The 25,051-nt window shown below is 53.9% G+C and overlaps 2 protein-coding genes across 5 annotated transcripts; one reads left to right on the forward strand and one right to left on the reverse strand.

Annotated features, from left to right (window-relative positions):
* Positions 1-1,326: 1,326 nt before the first annotated feature.
* Prr36 (proline rich 36) lies at positions 1,327-21,827 on the reverse strand. 3 transcript variants are annotated; one of them, XM_063228304.1, is made up of 6 exons: positions 21,802-21,827; positions 5,103-5,368; positions 4,908-4,998; positions 4,613-4,725; positions 2,292-4,520; positions 1,327-2,112 (listed from the first exon to the last, which is right to left on the reverse strand). In XM_063228304.1, exons 1-6 carry the CDS (start codon positions 21,810-21,812, stop codon positions 1,601-1,603), a joined length of 3,222 nt encoding a protein of 1,073 aa, XP_063084374.1. In that variant the 5' UTR covers positions 21,813-21,827; the 3' UTR covers positions 1,327-1,600. The 3 variants fall into 3 exon arrangements, with proteins under 3 accessions (XP_063084374.1, XP_063084376.1, XP_063084375.1); XM_063228306.1 differs by lacking the exon at positions 21,802-21,827 and adding an exon at positions 6,644-6,661; XM_063228305.1 differs by lacking the exon at positions 21,802-21,827 and adding an exon at positions 5,872-6,053.
* Lrrc8e (leucine rich repeat containing 8 VRAC subunit E) lies at positions 16,486-24,779 on the forward strand. 2 transcript variants are annotated; one of them, XM_063228309.1, is made up of 4 exons: positions 16,486-16,983; positions 18,266-18,378; positions 20,387-20,529; positions 21,580-24,779. In XM_063228309.1, the coding sequence occupies exons 3-4, from the start codon at positions 20,392-20,394 to the stop codon at positions 23,827-23,829; spliced, it is 2,388 nt and encodes a 795-aa protein (XP_063084379.1). In that variant the 5' UTR covers positions 16,486-16,983; positions 18,266-18,378; positions 20,387-20,391; the 3' UTR covers positions 23,830-24,779. The 2 variants fall into 2 exon arrangements, with proteins under 2 accessions (XP_063084379.1, XP_005008743.2); XM_005008686.4 differs by lacking the exon at positions 18,266-18,378.
* Positions 24,780-25,051: the final 272 nt, after the last annotated feature.

Consider the following 25,051-nt stretch of genomic DNA (forward strand, 5'->3'; position numbering starts at 1 on the left):
GGTACTGGGGACAGTGGATGGGGGGACCCCCAGGAGAAGAGGGCCCAACAGGAAATGTGCTTTTTAGGCTTCTTCACAGAGCTGCTGTGTGGCGGACAGAGGCAGACAAGGCAAAGGAAGGCTGCCTAGGAGCAGAAATTTAATCCAGTCTGGGCAGACACCAGCCAAGCCCCACTGTCCACCAGGTGGCCCCTGCTGCCATCCGCTGGCAGCCACACCACTGTACATGACATGTTCATCAGGACAGTCAAATGCCACCTGTTTGTCCCAATATCATATAGATTTAGCGCCGAGACCCAGTGGTCACAGCCCACCCTTTTCCCTGGGGCTTGTCACAAAGTCTAGATCCCCTGGTACCCAGCAGCAGGGAGCTGCAGAGGAAACGTTTGCACAAACTTCAAGTTCAGCAAGGTAGCATCCTGGCCACCTTTTCCCCATCCCCCAGCTCTGCAGAGAGGAGCTGGTGGCACCCTCCTGGAGCCCAGGATGAGATGTGTGTTTCAGGGGTGCCCACACAGGATGCAGAAAGGGGCCAGGCCCAGAGACAGACAGCTGAGGACCCCACACTGGGGCCCAGTCTCCCTTTGACCCCCAGGATGCCACCCTCATTCTCAGTGTCCTTGGGGAAGAAAGGCCAGGCAGAGAGCTCCCTAAAAGGGCATTTGTTAGAGGGACAGCTGGGCCAAGAAGGCCTGGGGGAGGAAGGACAAGGAATTCTGAGTGAAGAGGCTGGGTGGGGGTTAGTAATGATGTCCAAGGTAGAGCAAGGGTGGGTGTGACACCCAGAGGGGCAGTCAAGTGTGGCCCTCCATGCCTCCCACCCAACCCTGGGAGAGGCCACTTCTTCCCTGCAGCCTGGGACTCCATATCCATGGAGGATCCTTTTGCTGGCCTGCTCTCTGAACTTCTGCCTCCTTGGTAGGCAGAGCAAGCACCCAGAGTCAAGAGGGAGGCGAGGGAACAAGGGGACGCTGTGACCCCCCAGCCCGGCCAAGCCCTTCCAACTTGTCGCCCCCCCCCCCACTAGCACCGGTTCCCTGGCCTGGGGTGGAAGGAGCTTATGTCGCTCTTTCACCTGACCACACTCCAGCTCACCGCTCTCGGGCTTCTGACCAACCAAACGTCTCCACTAGAAGTCGGAGGGGAAGAAGCCCAAGTTCTGGCGCTTGGGAAGACCTAGACCCAGCCTCAGCTCCCCAGCCCGCGCCATGGCAGGACAAAAACCATATAGTTCAGCCACTGCATACATGCCTGGCCCTCGCACTGCTCAGCACCCCTCTCGACCCCCGGGAGGGGCCCCTGTGGCGACAGCAAATGCACGAGGGCTCCGGCGACCGGGTTTATTGCAAACTCAGACTGCAAGGAGTAAACTACACTGGACAAGGGGCCAGGCTGGAAGCGAGAGGGGCGTGTCTTAAGCCACAGGGGCCAAGCCTGAGGGCGTGGCTGGGTCCCGAGAGCTCCAGCCAGGGGGGAGGGGGTTGGGGTCTGGATCCAAACACTTAAAGAGCTCTAGGGGCTAAAACCAATGGGACGAGAGTCAGAGTGTAGGAGACAAGGGCGAGATCTGAGTGTGCGGACCCGAAAGCCGTGCAGGGGCTCAGTGGAAAGTCTCCACTTCCACCACGGTCCAGTCACCCTGCGGGGAGGCCACGTCGTCCGGGGAGAAGCTGGTGACTGAGGTGATGCTAGCACGGGATTCGTCCAGAGGAGAGAGCAGTTCGGCCCAGCGGCCTAGTTCGGCATCGCTGAGCGGAGCTCGGGTGCCCCCCGAGACACCGACACCCCCCGCACCGCGTGGCCCACCGCCGCCGCCACCCCCGGCACCCTCGGCCGCCGCCAGCAGCAGCGTCCGGCTCAGCAGGTGCTGCACGACGCTCGCCTGCAGCGCCCCCAGCGGCAGTTCCCCCAAGGGCGCAGGCTTCGGGCTCAGCGAGGACGCCCCCGGCCCCGCGCCCGCCGCGGTCTTCCCACTGCCGGCGCTGGACCCGGTTTCCGGATCCAGAGCGCCCGAAGTGGGGGTCGCCGGCTCGGGCCCTTCGGCCTCGTAGATGGTGCACAGGCCGTCACCAGAGCCGGGCCCCGCAACCGGAGGCCAAGGCAGCGGAGCTCCTGCGGAGTGAGACGCCAGGCTGGGCGGAGGAGCTGGAAGCTCCGCCCTACTCGGGCTCCGCCCCGCCCCTTTTCTCCGCTCTCACCACCGCCCTCCCTCTAGCCCCGCCCCACGCCCCGCCCCTGAATCAAGCACCACCCCTTCCTCGGCCCCGCCACCATCCCCGCAGTCCCCTTACCTGGAGCGCCACGGACGGCCAGGGGCGGAGCAGGACCTCGACTCCAGACAGCCGGGTGGCAGGCGGCGAGCTCCGCGTCGGCCGGCGGGGAAGCTGCGGCGCCGCCCTCAGGCCCGCTGTCGTAGCCGCGCAGCTCCTCGGGCGTGCTTGTCGCGCTGCTGCTGTGCCCAGCCAGGTCCGGACCACTCAGCGTGCTGGACGGGCTGCGTGAGGGTGGTGGCGGCGGGGCTGGGGCCAGCGCTAGGGTCAGCCGCGGGCCAGAGGTGGAGGCATCGGGACCAGGGGTCGGGGGGCGGCGTGGGGGCTGCGGAATAGGGGAGGCAGGGGGAGAGGGTGGAACCTGCAGAAGGGGCGAGGCCAGAGAAGGCGGGGCCTGGGTAGTTCGCGGAGCCAGGAAAGGGGGCGTGGCCTGTAGGGGAGGCAAGGACAGAAGGGGAGGGGCCCGTGTGGGGGGTGTGGCCAAGGGGGAGAGCGGAGCCTGCAGAGGGGGCAAAACCGGAGGTGGGACCTGTGTAGAAGGCGTGGTCAAGACAAGGGGAGGAAGGGGCGAGATCAGGGATGGCGGGGCCTTTGTCGGAGATTGGGCTAGGGGAGAGGGCGGGCCCTGCAACGGAAGTAGGGCCTGCGGAGGGGGCGTGGGCATGGGAGAGGGAGGGTCCTCTTGGAGGGAAAAGGCCAGATAAGGCGGGGCCTGTTCCTGGGGCGTGGCCTTTGGGGAGGGCGGGGCCTGCAAGGAAGGCAAGGCCAGAGGGGAGACCTGCGAAGGAGGCGTGGTCAGGAGCGACTGAGGTTGCAAGTCTAGAGAAGGCGGGACCAGCGGAAGTCGAGTGGCTGAAGGAAACCGGGAAGGTGAGACAGAGGAAGACAGAGAGGCTTGCAGAGGCAGTAAGGTCGGAGGAGAAAGGAGAGGTTGCTGGAGGGGCGACGCAGGGGGAGAGAGATGGGGCAAAGGGTTCATGGTAGGGGGAGGAGAGGCCTGCAGAGGTGAGGTCAGAGGTGGGGTGGGAAGGAAAGAAGGCGTAGCCTGCAGTGGAGGTGAGCCCACGGAAAGTAGTGCCTGCAGAGGTGGCAAGGCCAAAGGAGGCGTGGCCTGCAGAAGTGGTGAAGCCAGAGCAGGTGGGACCTGTATGGGTGGCGAGGTCAGGGAGGGTGAGGCACACAGTGGGGGTGTAGCCAGGGACTCGGCGGGGGCCTGCGGAGGCGCAGAGGTCGGAGTAGTGGGAGATGCCAGGGGACCCTGCGCAGGGGATGTAGCCAGAGGAGGATCTTGCGATGGAGGTGTAGGCATTTTAGAGGGTGTGGCCTGAAGAGGAGGCGGAGACAGGGAAGGACTGGCGCAGAGAGGAGCGGAAAGAGCCGGAGGAATGGGCGTGGACCGAGGAGATGGCAGATTCAGCGGAGATACTGGTGGAGAAAGAGGGGTCTGTAGAGAAGACGGAACCGAAGGCAGAGTGGACGAAGTGGGTGTGGTCAAGGGAGTCGGAAGAGGTGGCAAAACCGGGGAAGCCTGGGTAGGGAGGACATTCTGGGGCGAAAGCGATAGAGAGTGTGCAGCCTTGGATAGTGGAGGGAGGGATGCCTCTTCAGGGGGTGTGGCCGGCGGGGAGGGGAGGTTCTGCAGGGCTAGGAGAGGGGACTGGACTCTTGGAGGGGGCGGGGCCTGTGGGGAGGGCGGGGTCTGAAGGTGAAGGGAAGCAGGTGGAGGGGGCGTGGTCGGTGGAGAGGGAGGGAGTGCGGCTGTCACCCCGGCGCCAGAGAGCAGCGGAGACGGTGCCTGCCCAGCGGTGGAACCAGTTGGAGGGGGCGTGACCAAGGAAGAAGAAAGCCCGCCTTGAGTTGAAGCTGTCTCCTTCTTGAGAGGTGCGGCCTGTGTGGCACGCAGAGCCGGCTGCGCTTTGGACTTAGGCTGCGATGTCTGCGCAGGAGCCCGGAGTGTTCCACGAAGTGCGCCCCCAGAGCGAACTGGGGAGGCCAGAGGGGTAGAGCTGGAGCCCAAGGAACGCGAGGCCGGCTTCGGGAGGGCCCCACTGGCACTGGGCCGCCTCCGGGCTGCGGGACTGGAGTCTGCGGCATTGCTGCGCGCTGTGGTATTGCTCACGGATCTCCGAGGGGCCTCGGTCGGAGGTCGCGTCCGGGCACTCGGGGCTGGTCGGGAAAGTCCCAACTCTGTGGCCCTCGTCCGACGGGTGGTGGCCGGGGAGGGGGCCCCTGAGGTGGGCCCTGAAGAGTCTGGAGACAAACCAAAAGGACCAGAGGGTCTCGGATATCACCGGGGCGTCCCACCCAGGGCCTTGGAGCCCAATCCTCCCCAGGCCACATACCTTTCCGTGCTCCTGAGCTCCCCACACTTTTTTTGGGCACCTCTGAGGCTTTTCCTCTGGCAACAGGTTCCTCACCTGGAGGCTGTGGTCCCTTCTGGCCAACAGAGCCTGATCTGGGGACAGTGGTATGTTACCATTTTACCATCTGTGATAAATGGGGTGCACATCCTCTCTGTGGACCAATAATGACTTTCACCCAGTTTGCAGCCAGTGAGGGTCAAGTGTCCCCAACCAAGCCTCTTGCTGAGATTCCAGATTGCTGTGTTCAGCTGAGACAAGAGAGCGCCTTTCTTACCTGTTGGAACGAGCTGGGCTAGAAACAGAGGCCTGGCCTGAGGTCTTGGCAGGGGGGCACTCTCCTCTCCCAGCCGTTGGGGGCCTGGAGGCTGCAGGGAGAAGGTCAAGTCCACAGAGCCCTCCGAAGGAGGCGTGTCTCAGAAGGAAAGGAGGGGCAGGAAGATGGGATGGGATAGAGGAGGAGGCTGGGTACCTGGGCTCCGGGGACCTGCACCAGTGCTCCGAGATGGTCCCCCTCGGGCAGCAGCCTCAGCTCCACCGACGCCCCCACCCCGTTCAGCCAGGGACCTTCGCCCTGTAGCTCCCGCTGCTCCCAGAACTCGAAGGGCTGCAGCAGTTACTGGAGGAGGGGGACGAGGAGACCCTGGGGGCCTAGGCGTGGGGAGGCCCGGAGGGCGGGAAGTCGGCGCCCGCGCGGCACCCCCTGCCTTTGCCTTGTCCTTCTTGTCCATCCCGCACCTGAAGAGAAGATCCATGGATCAGCACATCATGTCCTGGACCGCTACAGTGCCTATTGGGCTCTGGATCTTGGCATCTCGCTGCTTCTTCCCCCAGCATCACCACCCATGGGTGCCTGGATCCACTTCCTTCGCATCACCCACACCCACTCAGCAGCCTGGCTGCTCCCTGAGATCCGCAAGTCCCAGCCCTACCGCCTTCTCTCCGAAGCCTAGGTGCCCTGTCGGCCCCCATGCTCACTTCAGCTCCGTTTCAACACCAACATCCACACCCCTAACGCTTCGCCCGCCAGGGACCTCGGTGACCCACAGGCAGCCTGGAGCTCTTCTAGCCCAGGACCCGAGCACGCGCCCTCCCCAGCCTCCCAGAGGATGCCAGCACCTGCTGGGAGGAAGAGAGGCCTTGCTGCCCGCTATTGGGCTACAGGAGACAAAGAGCCGGGCCCGGGTCCGACCCCTCCCCCAGCGCGACCCTGGCCCGCGCCCCGAGCCCCGCGCCTCCACCTGCTCGCACGGCGCGCACCTCTGGCTTCGGGCTCCCCTGCTCCACGCTAAATCCTGGGTGGGGCCCGGCCCGAGCGCCGCCGCGGCCCGGAGCGGCGGGAAGGCGAGGGGAGGGGGCTGCAGACGGCTGCGCCCGGGGAGCCCAGCCGGCCCCGCCCCTCGCCCGCGGGCGGGGGAGCCCAGGGCGCGCGCGCTGGAGCCAAACGCGGGAGCGCGCGGAGGGGCCGGGCACAGGCGCGCGCCGAAGGGAGGGGCGGCCGCTATTGGGGGTAGAGTAAGGCAGAGGCCGGTTTCTGAGGCTGCTGCTGACAAGCACAGAGACCCAAGCAGAGGGGCTTGGAGGGGCGACCCCTTGAAGACCCCCACCTCCCTCTCACACTCTCCTGCACCTGCTCCGACTCCCACCAGCAACCACCTGGAAACCGAGGCCAGTATGGATGCAGATTGGCTGGGCCCTGGCAACCAGAGGGCGGGACCACCGCGCCTCCTGCCCACCAACCAATCCAGCCCCTCTGGGCCCCAGGTCCTTTCCCCAGCCCTAGCGACCGTGAAGGCCTGGCCTCGCAGGGATGTATGAGGGAATTTATCTTTTTCAGACCCCAAAGCACTTGTAGGATCCTAGGGGACCCCTGTTCCTGGGGCTGGGGATGACAAATTGGGCTGCCGGAAGTATGCAGCCCTCGGAATTTAGGGGATGGGAGGCAGATCCCAGATTCTTGAGAGGAATTAGGGAGGGAGGAAAAGGAGGAAGAGAAAAGAAAAAGCACTTTACTGAGAGTTGAGTCAGCCTTCGCAGCCTCCGTCTCCCACATGCTCCTAGCTGTTCGGATGTCGAGTCTGCACAGGTGTCCTGGAGAGCTGGGCTCCGGGAAGCACAGGATCTTGGGGTGGTGGGAGGCGCTCAGCATGGACATGAAGGGACGGGGAATGTCCTGAGGGCCTCAGCCCACCCTAAGCAAGTATGGAATGTCACCCATCTTACAGGGGACTGAGGCACTGGAGGAGTCAACCAAAAACTCGACACCAAATTTACTGAAGCAACGGGATTTATTGGACCTTGACAGGTGTTAGCCTCCCCCCACCAAAAAAAGGACTAGGTCCTGGGAGACATTCTACCAACTTCTGGAAGCAAGGATAGAGGGCACTGGACCTAGAACTAAGAACAGTTTCATTAAAAACTTGGGGAAGGCAGACTCGGGTGGCTGCGGATTGAGCCTTCATGGCTTAGGTAAGAGGAGGGGGCAGTGGAAGCCAAGAAAGCTCTGGGATTGAAGGGCAGTTCTTAAAGTACTGGGTGTTCAGAGTCAGCTGGCTGGTGAGCAGCATACAGTGGCATCTCAGCCCTGACTTTGTTGCTTGCCACAGCCGTTGTTGTTGTTGTTGTTGAGGCAGGGTATCACTATGTAGTTCAGGCTAGACTTGAACTCACTGTGTAGCTAGCTGGCCTTGAGTTTTAAGGTGATCCTTCTGCTTCAGCCTCTCAGTGCTGGATTACAGGTGTGTGCCACCACTCTGGGCTTAAGGTTTTAACACACATTGTTGAATATGGTTTTGGTTGTTCTGCATTTAGTGGTAAACTGATTAACCCCCGTGTCTCTCCTCTCCTCCACGCTTAGGTCACTGTAATTAAATGTAGGACATCTCTGAATGTATCTCTTATCAGGGTGGCACGGCCTGAAGCAGGAGCTGATCTCCTGACGAGCCTCTGTTTATACCTGGAGATCTGAACTTGTGGCCTCTGCTGGCCACAGCCCCTTCATATACCCTGCTTCCTGCTGGGATGCCGCCTTCCTTCTGACTCAGAGCCACACTCTGCCCTTCCCAAAAAATCATCTCCCTGTGCCCTGTTGCACAAACATACACAGATACACACATGCGTGCACAGGCACATGCATGCAAGTAACTCAGAGGACTTCCTAACTACAGAGTGACTAGAAGCAGGAGGAGGAGCTTTCTCCATTCAAGACTTGTGCCTACTTGTGCTTCCAGAAATGGAAGAAGGATCATGGTGACCCCGGAACTGAGTGCCCTGCTCTGGCCTCCTGATTGGACCATTCTAGGCCTCGACTCCCACACTCGCCCACTGACTGTCACATGTTCAAGCCCCTTGAGGTACTGAGACGGTCAGGGACCACTCAGAATGGAATAAAACTATCAAATGCTGGGAGTAGGGCCCTACAGGGACCATTCCTTTCCCCATCCCTGGTTTCAGAGCCAAACTAAACAAGAACATAAATGGGGACCCAGGGCTGACACACAACCCAGAGTTAAAAATACAATAGCTGCAAACACATCCCACTTTCATCCTACACTGCCTGGGAGCCATGCCAGGATCAGCCTCCTATAAGGCTGCCTTTGCCTAGGAGTCCACGCTGAGCCCAGACAGTCCCTGCAAGTCTGGATCCTTTATTTGCATGGAGGACCTAGATGGGAACTTTTGGCAGGCATGTTTTCCATTTTGCTATCCTTTTCCTTTTGTTCAGAGAATACTGGCCTGAGCTGTCCTGTGTCAGTGCTGAGAGATCCTTCTGCCTGGAGCAAGAGGCCCGTTAAAGCTTGTCTGTACCTGTGTTTCCTGTGGGTATCCAAACACAAGAACTTGAGTCTGCTAATGCTCTGACAGCCTCGTGACCTGGCTGCTGCCTGCTTACCCACCCCCACCTTTTCCTATCCTATCCACCAGCCTGGGGGACCTGGCCTCTTCCTGCCTTCTGATTATGGTGGAAGGGGTCTTCAAGGTTATACTGAACCCACCCTGTATTTAACTAGGACCTGATCACTGCCCTCTTCTAAAATCACTCTCCAAATATCCACCAACAGGTGTATGAAGCCTGACAAGGCAGTGCATACCTGGAGTCCCAGTTATTTGGGAGGCTGACATAGCCAGGTCATTTGAGCCCGGAAGTTCCAGGCTACTCTGAGCAACACAGAGACTCCAACCCAAACAAAACACCACTAGACAACATGAACAAACAATAGCTTGTGGTAGGACAACACTCAGCAATGAAAAGGATAAGAATACTTACACACTCGAGAGCCAGGGTTTAGCTCAGCAGTACAAGCACCTGCTTGGCAAGTGCAAAGTCCTGAGTTCAGTTCCCCAGTACAAAAGAAAAAAATGAGTAGCATTAGATGAAAAAACAAAAGACTAGCCTTCCTGGGGCTCAGTGGTATCATTATGGGGATGATATCAGAAACTCCAAATATGAAATAAGACAAATATTATATCTCCCAACCTGTTAGATGTCTGACATGCCGAGTTTGTGTTCTCTGAAACTCAAAGTATGAGTTCTAGTAACAACAGAGGTTAAGAGTAGGAAATATTTATTGAGAGATCAAAAGCTCCTGTCGGTGGATCAGGAGGGGTCTGGAATGCATAGCCAGGGATTCCCCTCTATAGGGAAATTTTATAGAGCAATACTCACATGAGTACAATGTGGGCTATAATCAACCAATAAAATTATAAGCATAGCTGCCTGAGTAATATTGAGTCAATGGAGAAGCAAACCACATAGCGAAAGGGCATGGATAGATCAAAGAACTTCTCCGGTAACTAAGGGATCTGGGGTCTTGGATGCCTATTTAGACCAGCTGTTAGCACTTACCTTGCCCCCAGGGAGGGGATAGGTAAGTCTGGTCCTTTTGCTCTTATCTTTTGGCTGGGCTCTATCTGATGTCTCTGGCCACAGGTATAGTGGGTTTTTACCCTTTGTTTTGATTCTCTCAAGGCCCATCCCTGTCTGGCTGCTGTAATATTTCTACCCAGCTCAGCTCTCTATAATAACTTGTCTAGCATGCTCAAGGCTTCAGGTTTTACCCCAAATACTGCTGAATATTTAAGGTTGGCTCATGGCAAAAGGACAACTGTTCATGTGGCAGAAGACAGCAAAAGCAATATGAGAGGAGGGAACGAGCTGTGCCTTATACTGTATGCAGGCTATCAGCCTAGAGAGGATGTAGCACTCACAACCTTAATCATAGCATAGGTCATGAATCCATCACAAATGTAGCCACCTCTGAAAAGCCCATCCCCGTGATTGTATGAGGCTTTGAGAGGGACATTCACACACAAACTATAACAATATTATATACAAAATTTTACCCAGGCATGGTGGCACACACCTACAATCCCAGTCTGATACCGGAGAATCATGAATTAAAGGCCAGTCTGGGCTACATAGCAAGACTTTGTTGCCAGACAGAAAGAGGGAGAAGGAGAGGAAGTCTAACTTCAAAACATGCTGAGGCTAGGAGTGGTGGTGCACACCTGTAATATCCCAGCACTCAGGAGGCTAAAGCAGGGAGATTGCTATGAGTTCCAGGCCAACCTGGGCTACAAAGTGAGTTCATGGTTAGCCTGAACTACATATCAAAATTCTGTCTCAAACAAAGATTTTTTTAAATGCTGAACACAAGAAAATACACATGTGCATGATATAGTTCTGCTAATACAAAGTTATAGGAAATCTAAGCTGATCTGTAGTGACAGAAAGCAAATGATTCCTTGTTTGGGACTGATAAGGAAGGGAGGTTGAATGAACCATTCAGTATAGCTGCTCTTAGTTCCTGACCCTCAGAAACTGTATGAGATAATAAATGCTTGCTGTTTTAAGCTTGCTAAGTTTCAGGACAAGTTGTTACTCAGCAGTAATTTTCTGAACCTCACAGACACATAATATTAGAAGCAAAGTGTCAATAAATTTTAGTGGTAATGTTGAAAAATTATAACTTTTATACACCGTTGGTGGAGATGTAAAATGCTGTAGCTGTTTTAGAAAACACTACAGAAATCCCTCAAGAAAATCAAACTTACCATACAATTCAGCAATCTCAATTCTGGATTTGTAACTAAAACAGAATTTGGTACCAGGAGTGGGATCCTTGTTGTAACTACACCTGACCACGTGGTTCAGGAGACTTTGGGATTGGCTTGTGGGAAGACTGTAGAAAGGTTTGGAGATTCTGGCTGAAAAATTAGAGCTGGAACACCTTAGGCTACTGTATGGGAGAGTCTGATCAGGCTCAGAAAACCAGAAGGCTAATAGAAATTCTGCTGGTAAAGACCAGGCATGGGAGGTTTCTGCTGGGAAGGACTACATTGACTGTTGGATTTCAGACAATCTGTGTTATGGCTTGGCAGAAAGTTTATCTGCATTTTGTTCATGACTAGAGACTTTGCCTGAGCCTAAGATTAAGGGCAGCAGACTAAGTAATCTGACAGGAGAAATTTCAAGGCAATCTAATGTTGATGCTATGGCATGGCTACTGTTGGAGACTCCTAGGTAGATTTATGTGTAAATGATCAGCAAAGAGGCCAGAATGATTTAAAATTTTTTGAGTTAGGCCACAAAGGAAGCTCCAGTAAAGCTGTGGACTGCAAAGATAGTACAGAGGAGAGCTTGATCGTAAGAAAGAATAGGAGAATAGAAAAGGTGGCCTGCTTTAAGAGAGACTACTTTAAAAGGCCCCCAAGCCATGCCTTAACTGCAAAGGGGACCACTGGAGGTTGGACTGCCCTCTGAGGCCAAGGCCGTAGGGTTCAGACCCATCCTATCAGCTGGTCCACCAGAACTAAAGGGCCTCGGGGCACTTGTCTCTCTTTCCTCTGGCCAGACTGTCATCTCTGCCTGTCATCTCTGTGGAGGAGCCATGAGTAATCATGACCTGAGGTAAAATTCAGCCAATTGCTGGACATTGGCACATTTCTCTTTGTCCTTCTCAACTCTGGTTCTTCTTTCCAAGCATTTTATCTCAGTCACAAAAATATAGGTTACTTAATCTGTAACTGGGATAACTTTGTATTCAAGCATTCCTTTTAGTTATGCCTAGAAGTCCCACTCCAATCCTGCAGAGATTATATCCTGTCTAAATGCCAAGTTGCCAGCTAATCAAAATGATGCTGAGACTGGTTTTTACAAATACAGTACATATTACTGTTCATATATAAAGACTTAAAGGAGTTTTTCATTTGTCAAGATAAAGTTTTCATCTGGTTCTCATAAGTTAATCAAATTTAGAGATAATTTGATTATATGTGCCTTTGTATACAAACTTTGATTATATATGCCTTGATTTAAAACTGTTGTTGCCCAAAGGTGCAAAACCTCAAACCTCAAGGCATTATGCAGATGAAAACCAATAATATGCTAGATTCCACTTAGATTCTTTTTACTGAGATCCACCAGATCTTGTCCAAAGAAAGCTATATGATATATATATATATCTCAAGGTCTTAACTATACGCAATGAGCCTTAAATGACACTGCTGCTGGTCTCTCCCTCTTAAATAAGTAAAATTAATGAAACAGATCATCCTCCAAAATTGGATGACATTAGACATTCTAACAGCAGCACAAGGGAGCACTTACACAACTATAAAAACTGAGTGCTGTGTATACATTCCTGATTCTTCTGCTAATATCAGTAGCTATTCAAGATATTAGATAACGGGGGAGGGGAAGAAAAAAAAAGAAAAAAAATATTAGATAACAAATCAATGATATGTCAGATTCTAAAATTCCCTGGACTTTATCCTTATAGGAATTAATTCCAGCTCCTCTTGGTGAAAATCTTGGTTAACTATGCTCATAATTATCTTATTAGTTCTATTATTGGCCCATGAATACTTAATTGTTCCTTTGGCTTTGTCTCCTTCAAACTTACAGCTGTATGCCCACCCAAGATGAAAGTGCCTGGTGTCTATTGAGGGCCTCTACATAGGATCTCTGTAGAAGTACCTCTGACTGCTGTTCAACCACTACAACTCTCTTCAGCCTGAAGAAGCCTGATGGGTGATCACCCATTATCCCCTCACAGCCTCTTCAGGCTACTTCTTCAGAGGGGGGAGTATTACAGGCAGCCGAGTTAGTTAGAAATATTATAGGCAGTCAAACAGGGCTGGGTCCTCAAAAGAGCCAAAGCAGAAGTTCAGATACTTTACAGTCTTGGAAGAAGCAATCACCACCTACTGTGGGCCAAATCTCAAGACAAAAGGCCAAGCAAATACAACCACATCCTAAGGTTGACCGTTCAAATAGTTCTCTATCAACCTGAAGAAGTCAAGAGTTAGCATCCCACCCCCATACAGGAAGAGCCCTTGCTGTTAAGCATGCCTGCTTACTCTGTGACTCATTTCCTGATTTGCTCCTAATTTAATCAATTTTACTTGAGCAATTAATCTTATTGGTTGATCACATTTGTGTCCCGCTTTATGCCTACCTTGCAAATTCCCATTTTCCCCACCTTTGACCCATTTAACCTCATGATTTTACCCAATAAAAGTCTCTGGGAAAGACAGAGTCCTTGGCAACCCACTCAGGACTCCTTTGGTCTCTCTCTCAGACAGAAACTTTCTTTCTCTCAATAAACATATTCCACTCTTTAAAAAAAAAAAAAGTGGCCTGGGGACATCAGAAGAAGCAGTAGAACTCCACCCTCTGCAGCCTTAACCCCTACAGTAAAACAAGAAGAAAGCCTGGCTACTTCTCCAGCTGGTAGCAGATCTTGGCATCATCTATGTGCCACCAGTTTTAGAAGCATGGAGAATGGGAGAGTTTCAGGTTCAGGAAAGCTTCCACCCGGATTTCAGAAGCAGGCCTGGAGGTCAGGCAGTGTGGCCCAGACAGGGCAGTGTATGAAGCTGAGTGTGAAGCCAAAGGTGCAGTGGAGACCCCAGAAGTTTAGAGAAGCTGGAAACGTGAATCATCTGAGGAAAACTGCAAGGAGGGAGCAGAGCAGAGTGGGTCCAAGACAGAAGTCACGGGAGTTTCAACTACCAGCAATGCCATAGGGGCAGAGCTACCCAAGCCCTTGGGAGTTCACATCTCGCTACAGATTGTCTCAGACAGAGCACACAGAATTACAGGACTTAATATGTGCCCTGCTGGATTTTGGACTTGGTTTGGTCCTATTTCTTTGTATCCCTCTCTTTGTAAGTTCTGGAAAGGAAATGTCTATCTTGCACCATTGAATGTTGGAAGTGTTTAATTTTCTTTTCATTTGTACAGGGCTCACCTTGTTAAGAGCTTGCCTTACAACTCAGAGAAGACTTGGGACGTGGACTTTTCAGCAATGCTGAAACTGTTAGGAATTTGGCAAGTGTTGGAGATGGACTAACTGTCTTTTGCATAAAGGAATGTCCATGGGTCTTTAGGAGGCCAGGGGTGGAATGTTATTGTTTCGGTCTAGCTGTTCCTCCCCAAAGCCTCATGCTGACATGGCCAAAGTGACTCCATTTTATTCTTGGGCTCCTTTAGTTTAGTTAACTTCAGGCTGAACTTCTCTTCTAACCCTCTCCCACAAAGTTAACCATAAATCCCACAAAAGAAGAACCAGCTGTTAAATTAGGAACAGTTTTAGCACACAAAGAAACAGTTTTAGCACACAATGGTTGAGCTGACCATCACTGCATCCTGTAAGACAAGCAGACCAGATGTTTGAGTAGGGGTCTTGCTGGAATCTTGTGACATCCCAACAAAATGACACACTGTAACCTGGCTGCCACAGTAGCTGAGGATCTTGGTCAGTGTATAAAAGCCTGGGAGAACAAAGACTCGGGGTCCATTGCTTTCACTGTCTTGCTGTCTATCATCTGCTGGCTCAATAAAGCTTTCTTGTTCCCATTTCTCGGCCTCCCGTGTGTTTCTCACAGTCAACCATAATGATGCAGTCATGGGGGCGGGCAGGCTTTTCAGAGGTGACTGAATCTAGCTTGATTCCAGTTTGTGACTGATTCATGGTCCAATGCTGGATGAGGCTGCGAGTGTTATACCACCCTAGGTTGGGTGGCCTGCATACAATACAAGGGACAGAAAGACGCCGGTCTCTCACTCCCTTGTTGCTTTTGCTGTCTGCTATACAAGGAAATATTCTTTGCCCTGCCACCCTGCCTTGGGAGCCAGCCAATTATGGACTGAAACCTCTTTAAATGATAAATTAAATAAACCTTTCCTCCTTTTAATCTTGGGTGTTGAAGTACTTTGGGTGTTGGGTGTTTTGTCCTAGCAATGAGAAAAATAACTAAGACACCCCTCAAGACATGCCTACCCCTGCACTGGAGCACCCACATGCAGGGCGTAGCACCCCTTCTCCAGCACAGCCTCTGACAATGACAGCCAGGCTCCACACCCCTTGGGTGGGACAATTTGAAGGCATCCCTTTCATCATCTCCCAGTGATCCCCAGGAGAATGGAGCCCAGGCTGTCCACAGCCCTAACCTGCTCCTTCACCCTCATTAATAACTACCTTCTTTCTCCTCCTCCAAGTATCGATTCCTCCTTTCCTCCCTGGTGCCTCCCGGCTTCACCTGCACGCAATTCCTCCTCTCAGGCCTGAGTTCTGAGAAGCCCAAACCCAGATGGCACTCACAGGGTACCTATCCACTATTCATGGACTGTCTGCTATGTGCCAGGCACTCGTTCCAAGGGCTGGGGATGCCAGAGACCGAAGGCGACAAGTGATGTGGGTGGGGCTCTCTCATGATCTCCTGAGTCAGATTCTGGAACTAGCAGCAGAGAGACGGATGTCAGGGTTCAGGATATGATTGCAAACACACCCCCAGGGCATGGACCCAGGAACCTATGAGGAAGAAAGAGAGAAAGAAAGAAAGAAAGAAAGAAAGAAAGAAAGAAAGAAAGAAAGAAAGAAAGAAAGAAAGAAAGAAAGAGACAGAGAGAGAAGCCTCTACCTCCAAGGGTACCCAGGAAGCCCTGTTTGCTGAATCCAGGCATTTGTCCCAAACCGACATCATTCTGTTCCTTTTGTTTGTGGGTCGGAGTTGGTGGCACAGTGATGAGCGTACCTGCCTTCTTTCTTTTGTTTGTGGAACTGATGTTGGTCTAGGACAGAAACTCCAGGGCTGGGGGTGTGGCTCAAAGGTAGAGCACTCAACTAGCACCCTGGATTCCGGGTTGGGGGCGGGAGGGGCGCGCACAAAGAATTATACACACTCAAAAAAGATCCTGGAGTCCTTAGCACTCAGGAGAGACTGAGGTAGGAGGGTCATCTCCAGTTTGAGGCCAGCCTGGGCTACGTAGTGAGTTTAAGGACAGCCTGAACTGCAGAGTGAGACAGTCTCCAAAAACAATAATGACAACAAAAAAGACAAATGGAACGTTTGTGTTTGGACTGCTTACAGGAGAAAGCCTAGTTTAAGGGGCTCCCCCGGCCCTAAAAATGTCTAGTCTCACACCTGAAGACAGTTCCTTTTTCCCCAGAGTAGAGAAAAAGAAAATACCTGCTTCTCATTAGAGAAGGATTTTCAGAGCAGGTAGATCAGAGTTGAACCCTAAGCAGAGGGTGATGGAACATACCTACAATCCCAGCACTTTGGGAGGAGGCAGGAGGATTGCCAGTTTGAGCCCTGCCTGAGCAACTTATCAAGACTTTATCACAAAATAAAAAATAAAACAGACTGGCATCGAGCTCAGTGGGAAGTCCCTAGATTCAATCTCCTAGACTATCGAAACTTTTTAAAAAGTTGAAACCCAACTGCCTACAGCTGGAAGACAAGACTGCATCGTAGCTCTGTGACTAGCCCAGCCACCCAGATCTGGAAGCGGCTTGCCCACCTTGCCCTCAGTAGACCGCAATCAGGCCAACACTCCACTGGGCCCCAAAGGCCAGCACAGAAAAGGGCAAGCCCGTTTCTCTCCCCACCTGGAGGTGCTGATCACTTGTATTTTGATTGGGCTTGGAGGCCAGGTGGTGGTGCCTGAGGGAGGGGAAGGAGTTTCTCCACCCATTCCTAACACCTGCTCAAAGGCATCCCTAAGGTGGCTTTGGGATCTCAACACCTCCAGCTCCTCGGTCCCCTACCCCCCTACCGCCAGACTCGTGGAAAGCAGACTGTCTAGGGCCCCGCCCCAGGTAGGAAAGCATTATAACCCTCCCTCCCTGTGCTCCTGGAGAAGGCAGAGTTCCCACCTGGGAGCACCCGGCCAGTCAGTCGCCACTGTGTCCCGGGAGCAGTAGGGGGCGGAGCGGCTCTGGGATCCTGCCCCGCCCGCCTTGAGTCACCCTCTCCGCCTGCTGCCCGCCCTGGAACTCTCCGGGAGTCCTGGCCACTCCGTACCCAGGGACACAGGAACTTGGCCCAACGTCCGCACCGCACTGGTGAGTAGGGAACAGGATAGCTGGGTGGGGGTCTGGCTGGAGCCAAGGTATGGCCCAGGGGGAATGGCTCAGGTGTGGCCAGCCAGCGCGTGCCCTGGACACACAGGAGCTGGGGGTGGGGACAGGGGTGCACAAACAGGCCAATCCCCAGGGGCACCTGTGCTGTGAGCTAAGCAGTCCCAGTCCAGTGAGAGAAGGCAGGCAACAGGTAGAGGTCAGCACTGGCCGTCCTGAGCGCCCGAGCTCGTCCTAGCCTGGGAGAGCAGCACCAGCTCCTCATGGTGAGCACCTCCAACCCCAGGGCCCCACCTCAGGGAATCCCGTCCCATTTGCCCTCTGAGGGTCTCAACTTGGAGATTTCCAAGGGGCCATCCTTCCAGCCCCAAGCCTCAGTTTCCCAGCTGTGGAAAAAGCAGGGCTTGGACTTCGAGTTGTTTGAGACTGAAAAACTTGGCTGTTTCTTGCTGCACCTACAGCATGCAAGCTGTGGGTGGGTGACAGGGTTGTGGGTGAGGATGGGACTGGGCCAGCAGCACCCACCACCTCCACCCGAGCAGGAATTTGAGCCAACGCATTTTGGGAGGCAAACAGCTTGAGGCCAGCCTGAGAGAGAAGTGCATGGTGAAGCATGGATGAGGGGGGTTTTGTGGTCCTGGGTTAACAGGACAACCTGGCATGGCCTTCTAGGATACCCCTCTCAGGTTCTTTCTGCAAAGACACTATACCTCAAGCAGGGTATGGTGGCTCATGCCTATGATCCTAGCACTCAGGAGGCTGAGGCAAGAGGATGGGCCTGAGTTCAACATCAGTCTGGGGTACACAGTGAGTTTAAGGCCAGGCTGAACTCCACAGTGAAATTCTATCTCAAAAAAATAAAAAATGAATAAAAGAAAAGCTGCCATGGCAGCCAGAGGTGCTTTTCCAGCACAGTCCCGAGTTGATGCCGTCAGATAGACAGGAAGTGGAGGCCGTCCCAGCTCAAAGGCTACCTGCCAAACCTCGAAGAAGTTATGCCTGGCCCTCTTACCCACATCTGGAAAGCAAGAGCCCCAATACCCAAGCTCCCAAAATTAGGGTAAAATGTGGCATGGAGAGCATCAGGGGGCACACACTGAGGGTGGGCTCTGAGGCTGCTTTCCTTCCCCTCAGCCACCCTCAGTGTTGCAAACTCTGCTCAGACACGGGGGGGGGGGGCACCTCGTGGGGGAGATTTAATGGCAGGTTTGGACGATCACATTTGAGTCACAGAGACAGTAATGACAGTCCCCCACATCCTCCACAGGGCCCCTGTGTATACATACACCTCATCCCCTGGGAGCCTCGAGGCCGCCTGCATGGGACTCCAAGGGTTTATGTCCTCCTCTTGCCTGTGATTGCATCCCTGGGATGGTGCAGGTGGGTGGCATCTACACCATTATGATATGGGTTTGAAGACATTGCTCCCTGCCTGTCTGTGTGACATTTTGCTGTCCTCAAAATACTGTTTTTTTCTTTCTCTTTTTCTCTTTTGAGGGGGAGGTGCGAGGGCTTAAACCCAGAGTCTCCTGCATGCTAGGCAAGCACTCAACTAAGAGCCACATTGCCCGCCCTTTTTAAGATAGTGCCTAAGCTAGGCACGGTGGCTCACACTTGTAACCCCAGCACTTGGGAGGCTGAGGCAGAAGGATCATTGCGAGTTCAAGACCAGCCTAGGCTACAAAGTGAGCTCAAGGCCAGCCTGAACTGCACAGCGAGACCCTGTCTCAAAAAGACCAAAAAAAAAAAAAAAAAAAAAAAAAAAAACCCTTAAAGACAGTGCCTCAAGCCGCCTTAAACTTGCCATCTTCCTGCTTTAACCTTCTGAATAGCTGAGATCTGCACCCAGCCCCAACTTACGGTTGGTTCTTAGGTTAAAGCAACCAAGCAGTGTCCCCTTGAAAGTTAAAGGAACTGAGCAGTGGGCCCAAAATGACTCATCGAGGCCACCCTGGGTGGCTAAAACTCAAAGCAGATGTTACCACTCCCCAGCTCTGGGTCTTCCCTCCGCTTCCTGTGCGTTTGGGCTTTGCACCCTGGCACATGCTCCCAAATGCCCCCTCCCCCCCGCCCCGTGTCCGATTTTGGTGGCTGTCATATGTGCTCATTCCGAGCTGCCTTGGGCTTTTTGTACTAGATTAGACACTGACAAGGACACCGAGCTTGTTCTCACTTGGCTTTTGTGTAGCACACGGAGTATTTGTGAGCAGGGGGAGTGATGGGGCCTTGTGTAAGGTGTGCTGTGTTCTGGGTTTCCCCCTTGCCTGCAGAACCTCAAACTGAGATGTGAGCCTTGAAGGGCGCACGGTTGTGTGGACCACCAGGTGGGCTTGCCCTAGAGAACGGCCGCCATCCCTACCTATCTGGACTCAGGAGTTCCCCCCATCTCTGTGGAACACTGGCATACATGGGGGCACACAAGTGTCAACAGCTGGCTGAGCAGAAGGCTGGGATTTCTCAGCTCTTCTCTAGGAGATGCAGTAGAGGCCACAGAGACCATGGTGCAGCCTAGAAATCTGCTTCAGAGCTAAGAGACACAGATGGGGGAGGCTGCCTCAGGACCCCTAGCCTGAACAAGCACCGTCACTACCCCAGAAAGTGATGTCCTGACAGTGCCACCCCCTTCCCCGGGTGACTGGGGCCTGGCCCCTCTGCATCTGCAATAAGGTTCCCTGGGTCAGAAAGGAAGCCAGGGACAGACTGTGGGCCAAACTCCTGCCCCCTGGGTCTCTGTAGACCTCAGATTCTTGGTGTCCAGACCCCTCCTGTGTAAACTCAGGTGTCCCTGTCACACACACCCCCCCCCCCAGGGCTGCTAGCCTTCAGCATAGCCACTCCCTCACCCCTGGGGCGCAGGTAACCACAGCACTGCCAGGCTCCAGCCGGCTTTTCCAGTTGGAGGTTGGAGGTGGTGCCCAGAGTGCCCCTGGAGGGGATGAGAGTGCCCACACCCCGGAAGTCCTGAGCCCTAGGACACTCTCTGATCCCAGGGCAGTGAGAACTGGCACAGGAATCAGGTACCTCAGAGCAGGTATTTGGGGGGGTTGCTCCTGGCAACACAGTTGGGGGATGATGCCTGGGTTTTAGAAGAAGGCCACACAGGAAGCTGGGACAGTGAGCTGCAGATGCCTCTCCTGAGCTCTGAGCTGGCGGGCAGGCAGGTTGGGGCAGGGTGTTGGGGCACAGGAGAGGCACAGAGGTCTGGAGGGGTGAGGACTGGGATGGGCCAGGCAGGCGAAGCCCAAGCTAGGAAAGGAAGCGGGGCAAACAATTTGCAGATTCTGCCAGGTTGTGGCAGGGCCAAGAGTGGATTAGGATCCCTAGGAGAAGACACCAGCAGAGAGATTCCTCTTGATCTGTCTACATCCCATCTCTCCACTTCCCATAGGCACCATGATCCCCGTGGCCGAGTTCAAGCAATTCACCGAACAGCAGCCCGCATTCAAGGTGCTCAAGCCCTGGTGGGATGTGCTGGCTGAGTACCTCACAGTGGCCATGCTCATGATCGGGGTCTTCGGCTGCACACTCCAGGTGAGGGGTGGGCCAGTGAGGGGCAGGGCCTACCTGAGGAAGCACAGAAGCTGCCCTGTGAAAACCCCAGAACCCCACGCCACTCCCAGGCCACTACCCACACCACCCCTGACAGTGCCATCAGTGACCTCCACGGTGCTGTGCTATTTCCTACTTTTTTCTTTTTCCTTCTTGATTGTGCTTGGGGATTGAACCCAGGGTCTGACATGTGCTAGGCTCTTTATAATACTCCAACTTGGGGCTGGGGATTTAGCTCAGCGGTATAAGTGCCTGCCTTGCAAGTATGCGGTCGTGAGTTCAATCCCCAGTACTGATAAAAAAAAAGACATTATAATACTCCATCTTACCCCTGGGATCTAGAAAGCATCTCAGCTACCGAGATAGCACAGGGCGAGTAGCTTAAACACCAGAAATAATTGCAGGTCCTGGACAGGGCGGGATGCACCTGAGGCTTGTCCAGGAGAATCTGTTCTAACCTTTCTCCTACACTTGAACAGCTCCAGGTGTTCTGTGGTTTGCAGATAGCATTCTCTGTATCTTAAAATTGTCTTCCTTGCTTCATTTTACACCATATGGGGGATTAAACTCAAAAGTGCTAACCCCTGAGCTACATCCTAGCTCTTTTTTTTTTTTTTAATTTTTACTTCGAGACAGGATCTCATTAAGTTGTCCAGGCTGGCCTGGAACTTGTGATCCTCCCATCTCAGCCTCCTGAGTAGCTGGGATCACAGGTGTGCACCACCATCCTCGGTGGCCCCCCTCTGCAAGGACACAGTTCTACAGGATCAGAGTCCACCCTCATGGCCTCACCTTGACCTGATTACTTCAGTCAAGACACTATTTTCAAATAAGGCCACATTCACAGACACTGGAGGTTAAGATTTCAGAATCTTTTGGGGGGACCCAACTCAACCCAACTCCTTTTTTCAGACAAAGACTGATACTGAGTTTTTAGCAACTCTTCCAAAATCAGTGAGCTGGCAACTATCAGGTTCAGGGTCCCCCAGCTCCCCAGCCCCTCACTGTTGTTTGCCATCTTATGACCACCAGGTGACACAGGACAAGATCATCTGTCTTCCCAGTCATGAGCCCCAGGAGAACGTCTCAGAGGCCCCATGCCAGCAGCTGCTGCCTCGGGGGGTCTCTGAGCGCATGGGAGGCCTCCGGGAGCTGAGTGGCCTCAAGAACAACTTGGACCTGCAGCAGTACAGCTTCATTAACCAGCTGTGCTACGAGACGGCCCTGCACTGGTACGCCAAGTACTTTCCCTACCTGGTGGTCATTCACACACTCATCTTCATGGTCTGCACCAGCTTCTGGTTCAAGTTCCCCGGTACCAGCTCCAAGATTGAACACTTCATCTCCATCCTGGGCAAGTGTTTCGACTCGCCATGGACCACCCGGGCCTTGTCTGAAGTCTCTGGAGAAAACCATAAAGGCCCAGCCACTGGGCGGACCGCAGCGACCGCAGCAGCTACAGTAGGGACCGGGTCTGGGAAGGCAAGCGAGGGCGAGAAGGAAAAAGTGCTGGCAGAACCCGAGAAGGTGGTGACTGAGCCTCCAGCTGTCACCCTGCTGGATAAGAAGGAGGGCGAGCAGGCCAAAGCCCTGTTTGAGAAGGTCAAGAAGTTCCGGGTGCACGTGGAAGAGGGGGACATCCTCTATACCATGTACATCCGGCAGACAGTGCTCAAGGTATGCAAGTTCTTGGCCATCCTGGTCTACAACCTGATCTACGTGGAGAAAATCAACTTCCTGGTGGCCTGCAAGGTGGAAACCTCGGAGGTCACTGGATATGCCAGCTTCTGCTGTAACCACACCAAGGCCCACCTCTTCTCCAAATTGGCTTTCTGCTACATCTCCTTCGTGTGCGTCTACGGGATCACCTGCCTGTACACGCTCTATTGGCTCTTCCACCGGCCACTCAAGGAGTACTCATTCCGGTCTGTACGTGAGGAGACAGGCATGAACGACATCCCTGATGTCAGGAACGACTTCGCCTTCATGCTGCACCTCATCGATGAGTATGACTCGCTCTACTCCAAGCGCTTTGCTGTCTTCCTCTCCGAGGTCAGTGAGAGTCGCCTGAAGCAGCTCAACCTCAACCATGAGTGGACACCAGAGAAACTGAGGCAGAAACTGCAGCGCAACTCACGGGGCCGGCTGGAGCTGGCTCTCTGCATGCTCCCCGGACTGCCTGACACTGTCTTCGAGCTCAGTGAGGTGGAGGCCCTCAGACTGGAGGCCATCTGTGATATCATCTTCCCCCCGGGACTGTCACAGCTCAAGAACCTTCAGGAGCTCAGCTTGTTGCATTCGCCAACCAGGCTGCCTTTCTCTTCCCAGATCTTCCTGCGAGACCGCCTGAAGGTGATCCAGGTCAAATGTGAGGAGCTCCGTGAGGTGCCACTCTGGGTGTTTGGGCTCCGTGGTTTGGAGGAGCTGCACCTGGAAGGGCTTTTTCCTCCAGAGCTGGCTCGGGCCGCTTCCCTGGAAAGCCTCCGGGAGCTGAAACAGCTCAAAGTGTTGTCCCTACGCAGCAATGCTGGGAAGGTGCCAGCCAGCGTGACTGACGTGGCTGGGCACCTGCAGCGGCTCAGCCTGCATAATGACGGGGCACGCCTGCTCGCCCTCAACAGCCTCAAGAAGTTGGCAGTCCTCCGGGAGCTGGAGCTGGTGGCCTGCGGGCTGGAGCGCATCCCCCACGCCATCTTCAGTCTAGGTGCACTGCAGGAGCTTGACCTCAAAGACAACCACCTCCGGTCCATTGAGGAGATCCTCAGTTTCCAGCACTGCCGGAAGCTTGTCACACTCAGGCTGTGGCACAACCAGATTGCCTATGTCCCGGAGCACGTGCGGAAGCTCAAGGGCCTTGAGCAGCTCTACTTGAGCCACAACAAGCTTGAGACCCTGCCCAGCCAGCTTGGCCAGTGCTCCAGCCTCCGTCTGCTGGACGTATCCCACAATGGGCTGCACTCACTGCCACCTGAGGTGGGCCTCCTCCAGAATCTGCAGCACCTGGCTGTCTCCTACAATGCCCTCGAGGCCTTGCCCGATGAGCTGTTCCGCTGCTGCAAGCTGCGGACATTGCTTCTGGGTTATAACCACCTTCGATACCTCTCACCCTGTGTGGCGGCCCTCAGGGTCCTCAGTCGCCTGGAGCTCAAGGGCAACAGTTTAGAGGCGCTGCCTGAAGAACTAGGTGACTGCACAGCGCTAAAGAAGGCAGGGTTGGTAGTGGAGGACACCCTTTATGAAGGGCTGCCTTCTGAGGTTCGAGAGAGGCTGGAAGAGGAATGATATCGGGGTGGGGGAGCAGGTCGAAAAACAGGCCATCGGATGCTTCCACCCTGTCTACAAAGGAAGAAGGCCAAGGAGCCCCACCAGGAGAGGAGTGGCAAATGTGTTAGTTCTGTGGGGTCCAGACTAGATCCTGAGACTGGTTTGTCTGGGAGACACAGGAAGTTGTGGATTTGGGGTGGAACCTATGTGGAAACATTAACCCAGTCACAGAACCCTCAGATGGAAACCACACCTATGTCTCTGGCTGGCTGGCCTGCCCTCCCCCTGGTCCTTTCAGCTCAATTAGTGCCATGGATGGGGGTGGGACCCATCCCAGTGGCATTTTCAGCCCACTTTCCCATCAACAAAGCAGCTTAAATCTGTGGTTGTCTCCCAAGGAAGGGACCCAGACACAAAGGACCAGGTTCCTACACCCCCATTCCCACTCGAACGCTATTTTCTTATAGGCTGTTTGCTGCAGACACTTGTACTTATATTTGGCTGTGCACCAAAATTCACTGAGGCGCTAAGACCAAACAAAACACGTCAGACCCTACCCCTAAAAGACTCAGGAGCATCGGGTGGAGGCCAGAGAGCACTTGTAAATGAGCATGCCACTAATTCCGACGCAGGTGGTCCTAGGACAGAATGATGGAAAAAGCCAGCCTGAAGAGTATGGGTACTTCTGGGTCTAGATTCTGAGCTTCTTTCAGGTCTTAGACTCCGAGAATCTTATAAAAGCTGGGCACCTCCTCCCTTGGCGAAATGTTCATGTACCACACACACAAAACTCTGCGGACAATTTGCAAGCGGTCCACAAGGGCTATTCATGGGCTTCAGGCTAAGAACACCTATCTTGGAGGCTATTCTTCCCAAGACATGCAGGCCTGCTGTCTTTTGGATGTTCCCTTTGTGAGGGAACATAATAGTAGTGGGTGCTCAATAAATAATACTTATGAGAATTATAATCTGATCTCTTCTACGCATGCCTATTGAACTCCACTGGGACACCCAGTCTCAAAAACAAAACAAAAAATCTGCACTCCACAAGCTGTGCTCACATTCTGGGGGCAGGAGAGATGGAGATGCGGCGTCCTAACGTTCCACGCAGGTCTGGTGGCACAGTGACCTTGACCTTGGCCTGTCACCGAGGTCAGGAGTCATGTCGCTGGATTCCCATACGCCTTGGCCAGCTCAGCGGGCTAGGACTGGGTGAAACAGAAAGGGATTACCATGGGTG

The sequence above is a fragment of the Cavia porcellus genome, unplaced genomic scaffold (assembly GCF_034190915.1).
Source record: "Cavia porcellus strain 051 isolate PalLab524CR breed Dunkin Hartley unplaced genomic scaffold, mCavPor4.1 scaffold_17, whole genome shotgun sequence".
NCBI classification, from domain to species: Eukaryota; Metazoa; Chordata; class Mammalia; order Rodentia; family Caviidae; genus Cavia; species Cavia porcellus.